Raw genomic sequence first — 12,224 nt, 5'->3', positions numbered from 1 at the left:
AAATTTGAACTGCAGTATAGAACACAAGTACATCAAAATGGAAAGCCCAGGTTGCAGATTTGACCATCCTCACTAGCTGATCTTGAAGACATTGCTTCCTTTCTGAGATTTCAATGTTCATTTCACAATTAAAGATAAGGTTCCATAAGCACATAGTTGGGAGAAGTGGCAGGACAATGTAAGCTCATATTAACAAGTAAATGATTAATATAGAGACTTCTAAAGAGCAGGTCTGGTAAGTATCTAGTAAGTGCACTTCCTGAAGTAAGAGGAGTGTTGGTTGCTACACTAAAGGCAAGTCTTCTAGTCCCCAAATTTGCCTTGGGAGGATGACAGCTGTATCTTTCTTGGTTCTGGTGTACAGTGGAGAACAGGGTCAAGATGAGTGTGGAATCCATTTATTTTTTACGTGTTTATAAGCACTAGAAAGCAGTGAGCACTAAGCAGAGGACCCCTCTTGTGGAAAAAATGCAGGAGAGCTCCTGGGTGCCTCTGTATCACCGGTTTGCCTTCTAGCCAGAATCATTGCTAGAACCCTGTCACTCAGTTACTTTGGTTCCTAATTTAACCTCTTCCCAAGCCTTCTATTGCGTTCAGTTAGCTAGGCCAGGAGCTTACAGCTGTCTGGTTGGTGCTGGCTCAATGTGCTTATTCCCTGGAAGATAGAAGGATCACTTACAAAAAAATTTACAATTAAAATAAAAAAATTATTTTTTGCTGAAGCATTGTAAGGTTTAATTCACTCAGACCCAAAATCGTAAAACTAAAATATTTCAAGACATTACTCGATTCCCCACTTCTCTTTCTCCCCTGTTTCTCGGCACTTTGCACCAGATACAGAAACCACGGGTTATGTCCAAACCCTGGTTTTGGTGTGACCACCGCCTTCCGTGTACTGCCTGCGGCTCGCTTCGGGCCCACACGGGACACCGAGGCATGATGAGGAGGCAGAACAGCAGAAGCGCGCCCTGCTTCCCGGGCGCCAGTGCTCGGGGCCAGCGGCGTGTACCCGGCGGGCCCGGCCGGGAGCGGGCTGGCGATCGCGGGGCTCGGCGCTCCCGGCTCCCGCGCCATCTCCCGGCGCCCGCCAACTTCGCTCCGCCCGCGGCGTAGAGAAGCTCGCAGCCCTCCGGAGCCTCAGCGATCTCCTTGCTCGCTTTTCCCGCAGCCGCCGAGCAGCGCAGGCCCGGCGACTCCGGGTGCAGCTGGCCCTGTGCGGTGACATCGCCGTCCGGCGCCAGGCTCGAAGCCGCCTGGCCGCGCCCGCGGGGTCGCAGGCCGCTGGTCCCGCCCGGCCGCGCTCACAAACTACTCGCGGCTCGTGACCCGGGACAAACTTCTGGCGGCGGCGCAGCCTCTTCCACAGTCACCCTCCCCAGAGCCAGCTACCAAAATAGAAGACGCGGCCGGGGCGAGGAGGTGGGCGGGGGGAGCCCGGTGGCCGCTCCTCCCCGCGCGGCTGACGCCCGCTTCGGCGGCGGTAGTGGCGGTGGCCGCGGGGCCGCCCCCAGCCGAGCTCCCGGAGGCGCTCGGGCGCGGGCCGGCGGGGCGCGGGCGCTCACGCCCTCTAGCGGGCCGCGGCGGCGGCCGTGACGTGAGCGCTCCCTTCAGCCGGCCTGCGGGGCACCGCCAGTCAGTCGGGGAGCAAGAGCCCCGCGCGCAGCCGGCGCGGGCTCGGTCATCGGCGCGCCGCCGCCCGGGGCTGGGCTTGGGGCTGCCTGTGGAGAGGCGGCGGGCGGGACGCGCGCGGCCACGGCCACGGCCACCGCCACGGCCACGGCCGGCAGCTCGGGTCCCGGGTCCCGGGCAGGGGAAGGCGAGAGGCGGCGAGCTCAGCCACCGGAACCGAGGGAAGATTTTGGCTCCGCGGGCTCGCCCTCCGCTCCCTCTGACAGCGGCGCCAGACGCCGAGTGGGGCCAGGGACGGGGGAGGAGGACCCAGGACCCTGTGCCCGCGCCCCTGGAGCCGCTGGAGTTCGGACTTCTGCAACTGTTGGCACTTTGGGGGCTTGGCTTAGCGCTCTGCTGTTTACTCGTCTCTCCTCGCTGCCTCGGAACCAAACCTCCCGGCCCCCTCCGCCCTCGCGCGCCCACCCACCGCCGCCGGGGAGCGGCCCGGCGCGCACTCAGCACCATGAGGAGACTTGGGACTTGCCTGGCGACTTTGGCCGGACTTTTGCTAACTGCGGCGGGCGAGACGTTCTCAGGTAAGCGGGACTGCCTCTGCCGCCCCCGAGGCGCGCGGGCCGGCGCGGGACGCCCGGGACGCCGACAGCTCCCTGGAAGTAGAGCCCTAAGGCTGGCGTCGGGGCCGGGCGGGGGGCGCGGCGGGCCGGACACCGCTTCTGCCTGTGAGCCGGGCGCTGGGCGAGGGGCCGTGGGGCTGGCAGGCACCCAGTCCTCGGGCGGGCGGAGCGGACGGACCCCGAGGGCGAGCTCCCCAGCCGGGACTGCCAGCTCGGCCGCCGTCCCTCCGCGGCCTGGGCTAGTGCTCAAGGTTGGGCGGCTTGCACTCTTGAGTCCCTGGCCGGCTGCAAAAGGAACAGCAGAAAACTTTGCTTGAAGTTCCCAGTTGCAGCCGCCGGGCCGCCTGGCGTAGGCACTGCGCGGTCCCCGCCGACCCCGAGCAGCGGCCGGGCCCAGGCCGTCGGTGTTCGGCTGCGCCCGCAGCGATCGCCGGGACCTGGCGGCCGCTCCGGCGGCGGCGATCTCCCGGTGCCCTGCCCTCCCTGTCGCCCCCTGCCCGGCGCGGCTGGCGACCCTGGTAGGTCCCCGCGGTCGTGCAGCGTCTGCGGAGAGGCCGGGGGGAGTTCCTCGCCGGTCCCAGCGGTAGGGCTTGGCGGCCGCGGAGGGAAGCGGGCAGGTCCCCAGGCCCTGGCCACGGCCCTGCGCCCCGCTGGGCTCCCCCTCCCCACCCTCGGCCCCCTAGCGGAGCGCCGCGGCCAGCTGCAACTTGTTCATCCAGCCCGGCTGCCCGGGGGTCCCAGGTGGGAAGGAGAGGCACTGGCGGTGTGCGAGCAAGCGTGTGAGTGTGTGCGCGTGTGTGCCTGCACGCGCGCGCGGGGGCGTTCTAAGCCCAGAGGAACCCCTCACGGAGAGCATCTGTGGATCGGAGTCGGGGGTCCGGCGTGGGGCCGAACCCGGCACGCTGTCACAGGGGTTTACAACCAGGATCACCTTTATTACCTGGGTGACACAGGTGGATAGACGGCAAATGCTGGCCCATTTGCACACCTTCTTTCTAGTGTTTATTAGATTAGTTTCATTAAGGTCCACATGCAGTGGGGGCGGTGGGCTTTCTTTTTCTTTAATAAAAAAGCCTGCTCTTTGGTCTTAAACTTGGTTTTTGCAAAATAGGTCTCTGCGTTTGGGAACAAGTGAGTTGAATGAGTAAGTTGGGCTTTTTAAGAATTTAATGAAGGGGACTTTCATAAACAGTAAAGAGCATATTTTAAGCAGTAAAAACCTTTGGTCCTCCGGTGCGTGGAAACCTTTTTATTTTCTTGGGGTCCAGGACCAGTGGCTGCTGGAGCTCTGGACTCACAGGCACATTAGTTGTGTCTTGTGTGTTGCTGATCTGCAGGACCCTTGATCACAGTTGGCTTCAGAGAAGGAGTGGAACGTGTAGGTTTTGAAACCCAAAGCATCAACTTCAATACAGAAATATCCTTTCTCCAAGTTTTGTGTTTCCCTAACTGCCTGGTAATTGTACGTGCTCCAGAGGATTTAACACAATGATGCACTGTCGTCTGATTATAAAACTGATGCAGAATTTGGTCTGTGTTCTTATTAGTGAATAATAGAGTAGAATTTGAGAGCCTTGTAACTCATTAGTATTAGAAGCCAAGTATGAGAGCCCTAGTGATGGTTTTCTCTTTATTAAGATCCATGACTCCCTTCTTGGGATTTGTTTAAAGTTAAGCTGTGTCAATATCATTTGGATGGATTTTTAAATTGTGTGCAAGGGAGTGGAAACAAATATTTATATTGCTTATTTAAACCATGGGTTCCTCATCACCAAAAAGGATTTCAGCCTCAGGTGTACTGACCCATGTCCTTGTTAAGGCTGATGTAAATGATCAGTCAAGCCAAAATAGACTTCTACTAAAATTTAGCCTGATTTTTCATTTGGAAGAAATATATCTATTTGTTTGAGTTAATCATACCATTAAGTGAAATGTGTTTTCTTTTCTATCTAGAAAGCCAGAGTTATCCTGGCATGCTAGTGGGTAAAGGGCAGCATCCAAGCCATGCCTCAGAAACGCTGAACTTTAAAAAATGTGAAATTGGATTAGCTGGGTGTGGTGGCATGTGTCTGTAGTCCCAGCTGCTCTAGAGGCAGAGGCAGGAGGATCGCTTGAGCCCAGGAGTTCGAGGTTGCAGTGAGCTATGATTGCACCACTGCATCCCAGCCTGGGTGACAGAGTGAGAATCCGTCTCAAAAAAAAAAGTGAAAAGTGAAGTTGGCAAATTTCATTTGTGCAAGGATCAGATATGTTTCACTTCATTATTTATTTTTCTCTCCATATTGCGTTTAGGTAGTACAGGTGTGAATCAGGGTTTTGTTTTTTGTTTTTGTATGTTGAGGAAGTTAATTCTGAATGCTAGGAGTGGCATTGACACATTTCTTTTTTATGTTTCTTCCAGAAATTGTAGTAATTGGCTGCTTTTCACTTGACATGGGAATAAATTTTAGACCTAGAAGAGCTAGATTGTAAGCTCCCTGAGGGCAAAGCCAATTTTCGTTTTCTTCTGACTTTCTCACAAAACATTTCTCATAGATCCTTAGATGTCACAGGCATTACTATTTGTTGAATAAATCACTAATGAGAATCTTGATCATTTGCACATATTCAAATTGTGTGTGAATGGACCAATATATAATAAAATGGAGGGAGGGAAGTGATTGTTAAAAGTTAGACTTGGCTTGCCTTTTCCACACTGGGTTCTCTTTAGGCCAATGGACTAATCATGACGGTTTATAAATATAATCAGTCAAGGGTTTTTGTATAACTCAGACATTATCTACACAAGGCACTCTGCCCTTTGCTTTCTGCAGTGCTCTCCTGTCCTCTTTTGGAATGGGTTTGGAATTGTTAAGATTGTTAATTAACCATTTCTGGAGGTGGACTACATGTGATTTGGTTACCAGACATCAGAAATAGAATGCTAAACTTACTGGAAAAGTATTAGGATTTGGGCCTGTGATGACATTGCTTACTTACAATGATGCATTTCATTACAAAATTGTGGGTTTTTTTTTTTTTTTTTTTGAGATGGAGTCTTGCTCTGTCGCCAGGCTGGAGTACAGTGGCACGATCTTGGCTCACTGCAACCTCCGCCTCCCGGGTTTGAGCGATTCTCCTGCCTCAGCCTCCCGAGTAGCTGGAACTACAGGTGCGCACCACCACCACCGCCAGCTAATTTTTGTATTTTTAGTAGAGACGGGTTTTCACCATGTTGGCCAGGATGGTCTCAATCTCTTGACCTTGTGATCTGCCTGCCTTGGCCTCCCAAAGTGCTGGGATTACAGGCATGAGCCATCGTGCCCGGGCTGAAAAATTGTTTTTTATCATTACCGTTTCTAATTTGGAGGTTCACTTTATATCTTCTAGGCCTTTAGTGTTCACTAAAAATAACTGGTAAGATGGTATATAAGTAAGACATGAGAAAGAAAGTTAAATTATTTTACTTTTGTTGGAAATTCCCTTTTGCATGGTGAGAAGCCAACGAGTTGGCAAGTTATTCCTCTTTGACCCAATTTCTTAAAAGCCAAGTTGCAACATATATTATATAATACAATGAAGTGTTTAGTTCTACCTTATAATGGTTTTGATGTGTTAAGTTCTGCTAAGCAAGCTTTGGTTTGCAGAAATAGAAATACAGACTTAGCTCTTTGTTTCAGCTACAGTGGTATTTGAAATATATTAAATGTTAACATAACCTTGTGAATTTGGGACTCATGGAGAAATTAATTTTTAAAAATATTTTAAGGATGTTTGTGGGAAAACTGCTGAAATCTGAATAAAGCCTGTAATTTAGTTAGTAGTGTGGTACCAATGTTAATTTCTTAGCTTTGGTAATTCTGCTCTGTGTATGTAAGATGTTAACATTAGGGGGAAGCTGGGTGAAGGGTGTACTTGCACAGTTTGTATTGTTTTTGCAAGCCTTCTATAAATCTGAAATTTTTTCAAAATACAGAATTTTAAAGCACCCTTTGCAAAGAGTGGTAATATGTTTGTTTAGCAGTTAAGTTTATTTTTTCTTTTTCAGATAACTATAGTCATAGCATTTTACATTTTCAAGGTGCTTTCGCTAGATTGAAAATTGATAATGAAGAAAATACTTCAAATTTAAATCAGTGGGCATGAAAGAAATATGCTAAGAAATTACTATAACATTCTTAGTGTTCTGTATATGTAAAGAAGAATTGCTTGAGCATAATAAATTGTTCCGATCTAGAAAATTATAGGTTTTAGTCTCTCATGTTTTCAAAGGGTTATTTTTACAGATTTTAAGAAAAGAATCTATTGACATACAGTGATATATGGATAAGTGTGTATATAATTTTGGTAATTCAAAATGAATTTTCTTTAATGAACAAGTAATTTGAATTATGTCTTCAGATTATATAAATTCTTTATAAATGAAGCATAGCCTAGCCTTTAGATTTGGTAAAAGTTGGTTTCAGAATTTAAGCAATTCTGTGACAATTCTAGAAAAGTCAATACCTTTATTTAAATTTTTCATAATTCTCTAAGGATTGTAATATATTCTAGGAATTGTGAGGCTGTATACAGTAGAGGAACTATGTATTAGATTAAATATTGTTTTCTTTCAATTTTTGTTTTAGATTTCATTAAGTTTTCTAGAATGAGCATGTATTATCTAAATATCCCAAGGCTTAGTTTTCATTTAGGGAATCAGGCATTTTAATGAGTTTTATGCTTTTCAACAGTGAAACATTTTTCTTAGGGGTTACGTCCACCATGCATTTTACTTTAATTCTGAGATTCTTCTCTTTGAAAACCAACTTTCCTATAGTTTCACTTTTTAGTGTGCTTACTATCTTTATGAATATAACATGCATGTTAATAGGCTTATTTTATAAGTGAGGGAAGGTTTAATTATTAATGTCTTTCCAACTCACAAACATTCTAAAGAGGTACAAAATAATGTAAATCTTGCATTATAAGAGGATGTTGCTTTTTTGCTTCCTAAAATACCGCGGTGGTTTTCAGTTTAGTCATCAGAAAGCCTGAGTTGACACTGTAGCTCTGAAAAACCCAGCAGAGAAAAATAAGTTGGGCTGCCTTGGGTGGAGAGGAGGAAAGATTTAGTCACCAAGCTTCCTAGTCTGTAGTGCCCCCATCATTGGTGAGGAGGCTGGCAAGGCCAGGGCATAATTAAGGGTCTGGGAGTATGTGAGAGAAAAAGACAAAAACAGGATGAGAAGAGAAGTGTTGTGTACTCAGGTGTGGGATGTGACAAGCTCTAGAGATCTTAGCAAGGGAGGGTCACTCCCCTTGTGCCCTCTTAGCTATGAAGGAGAAACACATGGAAAGTTGAAGGAGGGCCATGAAGAGTGGCAGTTGTGCAGGTAGATCACAGTGACATCCTGCCTCAGTGACGTTAGGTGGCTCTGGGGAGGGCCTGGGAAACTGCACCAGTGTTGATGGTGAGCTAGGTTTTAATCTGTGCTTCTCAAAACCTGCTGTCCACGGGGAGCATCTGGAGGCCTCCTTTTAAAGGCTGCTTCCTGGGGCCCAGCTGTGGTGATTCTGATGTCCACGACAGAGGTCCCCCAGCATCTCTGGGTGGTCAGGGTTTGTAGCCACAGTTGAAGAAACGCTGTCCTGAAAGAGGAGGTTTTTTTTGTTTGTTTGTTTTTTTTTTTTTGAGACAAAGTCTCACTCTTGTCCCCCAGGCTAGAGTGCAACTGAGCGATACTGGCTCACTACAACCTCTGCCTCCCGGGTTCAAGCGATTCTCCTGCCTCAGCCTCCCGAGTGGCTGGAATTACAGGTGCCTGCCACCACGCCTGGCTAATTTTTGTATTTTTAGTAGAGACGGGGTTTCACCATGTTGGCCATGGCTGGTCTTGAACTCCTGACCTCAGGTGATCCTCCTGCTTCCGCCTCCCAAAGTGCTGGGATTACAGGCATGAGCCACCACGCCTGGCCCTGAAAGAGGAGTTTTTAAAGTGTTGTCCTTGAGCCAGCAGCATCAGCATTACATTGAAAGTTGTTAGACTTGCAACCCTCTGATCCTGAATCCGCAACCCTGGGGATGAGGCCCGGCAATCTGTGTTAGAACAAGCCCCCCATGGGATTCTGATGTGACCTGAGATTGGAGAACCCTTGTTCTAAAAGAACTGAGATCTTCTGCCTGCCCTATCAGCCTCCCTTGACAAGAGCTGAAAGAGAACTGGGGGTAAAAATATCACGTCCATTCATTCACTGCTTAGCCTCTTGATTAATACGGCTGGTATTACCAACATGGTGATGTGATCGTGTTGTCTCTGGCCAGACACTGGGGAAGAGACTAAATCCAGCCAGTTGTAAAACTCAAATGAATAAAAAAGTTTCCTATGTTTTTACTTACCACGATGTAACAATTAAATTTTGTTGTAATGGTTAGCCATTGGAAATTTCCCTGGGTTGATATTTTGTATAGGAGATATTTGTTGGCTTGTTATAATAAGCTTGTAGCCCAGTGTGCTTATTAGAATATTTAATAGTGCTTATTAATAATTCTTATTGAAATATTTAATTCAAATAAATATTTATTGAGCACTTACATTTGTACGGCCCCTTTGTGGATGGTAATGGGCAAGGATAAAGCAGGTATAGTTACCACACTTTGAGAAGTTATTCATTTATTAAAATTTCAAAATCTACTAAAATGGAAAGAAACAGGGACTTTCTCAGGAGAGAACTGGAAGTTAGTAGATGTAAGATTTGGAATTGTAATGTGGAAATGTGAAACTTTGCCTTTGGCAATAAACTCAAATTCCAAATAGAAAGAAAATAAAGGTTTTTCGGCCAGGCGCGGTGGCTGACGCCTGTAATCCCAATACTTTGGGAGGCCGAGGCAGGTGGATCACGAGGTCAGGAGACCGAGACCATCCTGGCTAACATGGTGAAACCCCGTTTCTACTAAAAATACAAAGAAATTAGCCGGGCGTGGTGGCGGGCGCCTGTAGTCCCAGCTACTCCGGAGGCTGAGGCACGAGAATGGCGTGAACCCGGGAGGCCAAGCTTGCAGTGAGCCGAGATCGCGCCACTGCACTCCAGTCTGGGCGACAGAGCGAGACTCCGTCTCAAAAAACAGAAAAAAATAATAAAGATTTTTCTTGGACATTTATTTAAAGTACTGACAATGTGTATCCTAAAATTAAGCCTAATTTTTCTCTGAACCCTCAAAGACAACCATTGCATCTCTGTCATTTAACACTCCAGGTAAATAAAAATAATCATGATGTCTTTTAACAGATTGATCCTGAGCACTTTGTAGCCGGCCTTTCTGAGAAACAGCTGAAGAGTGCTTCCCTGCTGCCGGTTGCTCCTGCTGCGATCCGCAGCTGATCACTAGGTGTAGCTGCGTCCCTTAACCCACCTGCCTGAGCCAAGCAAGGTCCAGCCCCATCCATAGATGGCTTCCTGGACAGCTAAAGAAAGGCACGAGAGCGAACTTTCATCCGCTTACGTGTGCATCTCTAAGTCTTTATTGTAAAATTGAGTTCTTTAGTGGGAGTTGTAGTTCCACTGCTACTTGTAGTGTAGTTTGTTGAAATTTAGCACTGATCCAGAGACAACTTTAGATTCACCTGCTACAGTCTTACTCAATTTTTTCTTTTCTTTTTCTGCTGTGTCATATGTTGCTGCTAATCTACATGTAGTGGTGAAACTGGAAGAAGTAGTATATATTTGCCAACTAAGTAAAGCATTCATGTTAACCTTTGGGGCCTTCTTGTAGTAGACCAGAAAAAGCAGTGGTGTGGATGGCTCTGTGTAGGTGTGTAACATCTTTAGGACATGGCTTGTCTGTACTTTTCTTACGTCTGCAAGGAGTGACTTCTACAGCACTGAGGGTTTAGGTATGTAATTCAAGAAGTCCTGAAAATCTGCCTGGAAATCTGATTCAGCCATTTTTCCTGCTTAAAACTCAGAAGACTAATGAGTCATCAAAAACTTTATATGAAATGCAAGTGTTGGGCTTTGGGTTAGAAGTCAGGGCAGGGTGGAGAATCTGATTGAAGATGGCTGTGTGGCTTCCTTTCAAAACTGGGGCTAGCAGGGGTTGGAAATGACCTTTCAAGCTAAAAGAGCAAGGATTGCAGGACATACAGGAGAGATGAATGAGAGGAGAGGAGTCAGAGACTTGTCAAAACTGATAAGGTTTTAGCATCTCCCTCTGAAGAAAAGGCCACTGTTTAACAGAATGATTTATTTCAACATGCACCAGCCAAAGCAGAAGCAAAGCATTTACTTTTTATGGGCTGCAAAGCATAAAAGCTTATAGAGCATCAGTTTTTCAGATGGGTGAATATTCATTTTAATCTCTCTTTCTATTCAATATGCAGAAAGCAGATTTATTGCATACAATGAGAAGAGTGCATATTAGTGTGGGTTACTCTGGGAGTCTAAGGCCCCATTACTTCTCCCTGGCTTCTAGCTATGGAATCAAAATGGGCTCACAGGTAACAGGTAGGCTTTGACAGAGGGTGAGAAGGAATTGGACCACACCCTTTGTATAGTCTGTGTTTTTTTTATTTTTTTTTCTCAAGGAGTCTTGCTCTGTCATCCAGGCTGGAGTGCAGTGGCAGGATCACTGATCATGGCTCAATGCAGCTTCGACTTCCTGGGCTCAAGCAGTCCTCCCACCTCCTCCTGAGCAGCTGGGTCCATAGGCACAAGCCACCATGCACGGCTAATTAAAGAAAAAAATTGATAGAGATGGGGTTTTGGTACATTGCCCAGGCTGGTCTTAAACTTCTGGGCTCAAGTAGTCTTCAGCCTCCCAAAGTGCTGGGTTTACAGATGTCAGCCACTGTGCCTGGCCCAGCCTGTTTTTGATGGATACTATTTGTTCTCTCTTCTCTGTTTGAGTAGCTTGAGGTACTTTACATCATGTAATAAGCGCATGCTTAAAATGAACTTAAAATGGACTCAGTGTAATGTTCCATCTAGATATACAATTATAAGGTGGTTTAAAGAATTCCTTTTAACATACTCATAATGTGTAAAACCAGATTACTTAACAATTTTAGCATGTAGTAGTCACTCAATAAATATTTGTTGAATGAATGAAGAAACAATTTAAAGAAGCTCCCTTGGAGAAGAAAAAAATCAAATAACTTATGCTTAAGGCTGTTTTTTTTTTTTTTTCCTACTTCCTATCAAGTTTGACTTAGGTATCTCCAATAACCTTAACAATAGAACCAGGCTGTGTGTTTAGTGCCTGGTGCCATTAGCAATTTATAGGTGTATAGAGACACAGTTGCTAAATTTAAAGGAAAAAGTATTACCTTTTGTTAATTAAATATATAAAAGTAAGACTGTAGTTTTATTGTGTGTAATAAAAATGTATAAATCAGTTATTGCTATAAAGTAGCATTTTGATATAATACTGATCACTAAAAAATGAAATTTACTATGCAGTAGATTTATCATGACTGTACTCTAGGGGGATTTGATTTAGTCACTGGTATATTAAAGGAACCATGGTATCACCAGAAAGAAGATTCCATGACAGGGAATAATATATATTATCTCTGCTGCCTTTTATTTCTGATATAGAATGAAATGAATTATACCTACACAGAGCTCAGACTGCATCATGATAACATCAGGCTCATCTTCATTACAGCAGGCATGTTCTCGTTCCTTTTTCATTCAGTGTATCATACTCTCAAGTGATAAAACTTAATAAAAAGAGGCTACTTTGACAACAACCTCATAAACTGTGTTTTCCACTTCCTCGACTTCTGAAGTGTTGAACACCAAATGTGGTGTAAAATTTCCACAATGGGTTCAGGTCATTGGCTCTCATTGGCATTGTGTTCTGTGTGTGTGTGTGAGGGAGGTTCTCCCTCGTCTCTCTGTCTGTCATCATTTTCATCCCATATGTGTGACTTTTTAAAGAGCCTCTGCTTTTCTTTCTAATCTTGCTCAGTAGGCAGGGGGCCCCTGTGAGAAAGCTGGTTGAGAACCCTTGGTATG

The 12,224-nt window shown here is 46.3% G+C and overlaps 1 protein-coding gene across 8 annotated transcripts in view; it reads left to right on the top strand.

The window, feature by feature from the left end:
* The first annotated feature begins 1,630 nt into the window (after window positions 1–1,630).
* The window catches only part of PTPRM (protein tyrosine phosphatase receptor type M), an 826,360-nt gene continuing 815,766 nt past the window's right edge, over window positions 1,631–12,224 (top strand). For 3 of the 8 annotated variants that reach the window (XM_009433660.5, XM_054672050.2, XM_054672049.2), the window contains exon 1: window positions 1,703–2,207. In XM_009433660.5, the coding sequence (XP_009431935.2) occupies window positions 2,135–2,207 (73 nt within the window). In that variant the 5' untranslated portion in view covers window positions 1,703–2,134. Of the gene's footprint in view, window positions 2,208–12,224 lie in introns of all 8 variants that reach the window. The other 5 variants (XM_009433656.5, XM_009433658.5, XM_512029.7 and 2 more) reach the window with 4 other exon arrangements.

Source organism: Pan troglodytes, chromosome 17, assembly GCF_028858775.2.
Source record: "Pan troglodytes isolate AG18354 chromosome 17, NHGRI_mPanTro3-v2.0_pri, whole genome shotgun sequence".
Classification (NCBI taxonomy): Eukaryota; Metazoa; Chordata; class Mammalia; order Primates; family Hominidae; genus Pan; species Pan troglodytes.
This window is presented reverse-complemented; position numbering and strand designations above follow the sequence as displayed.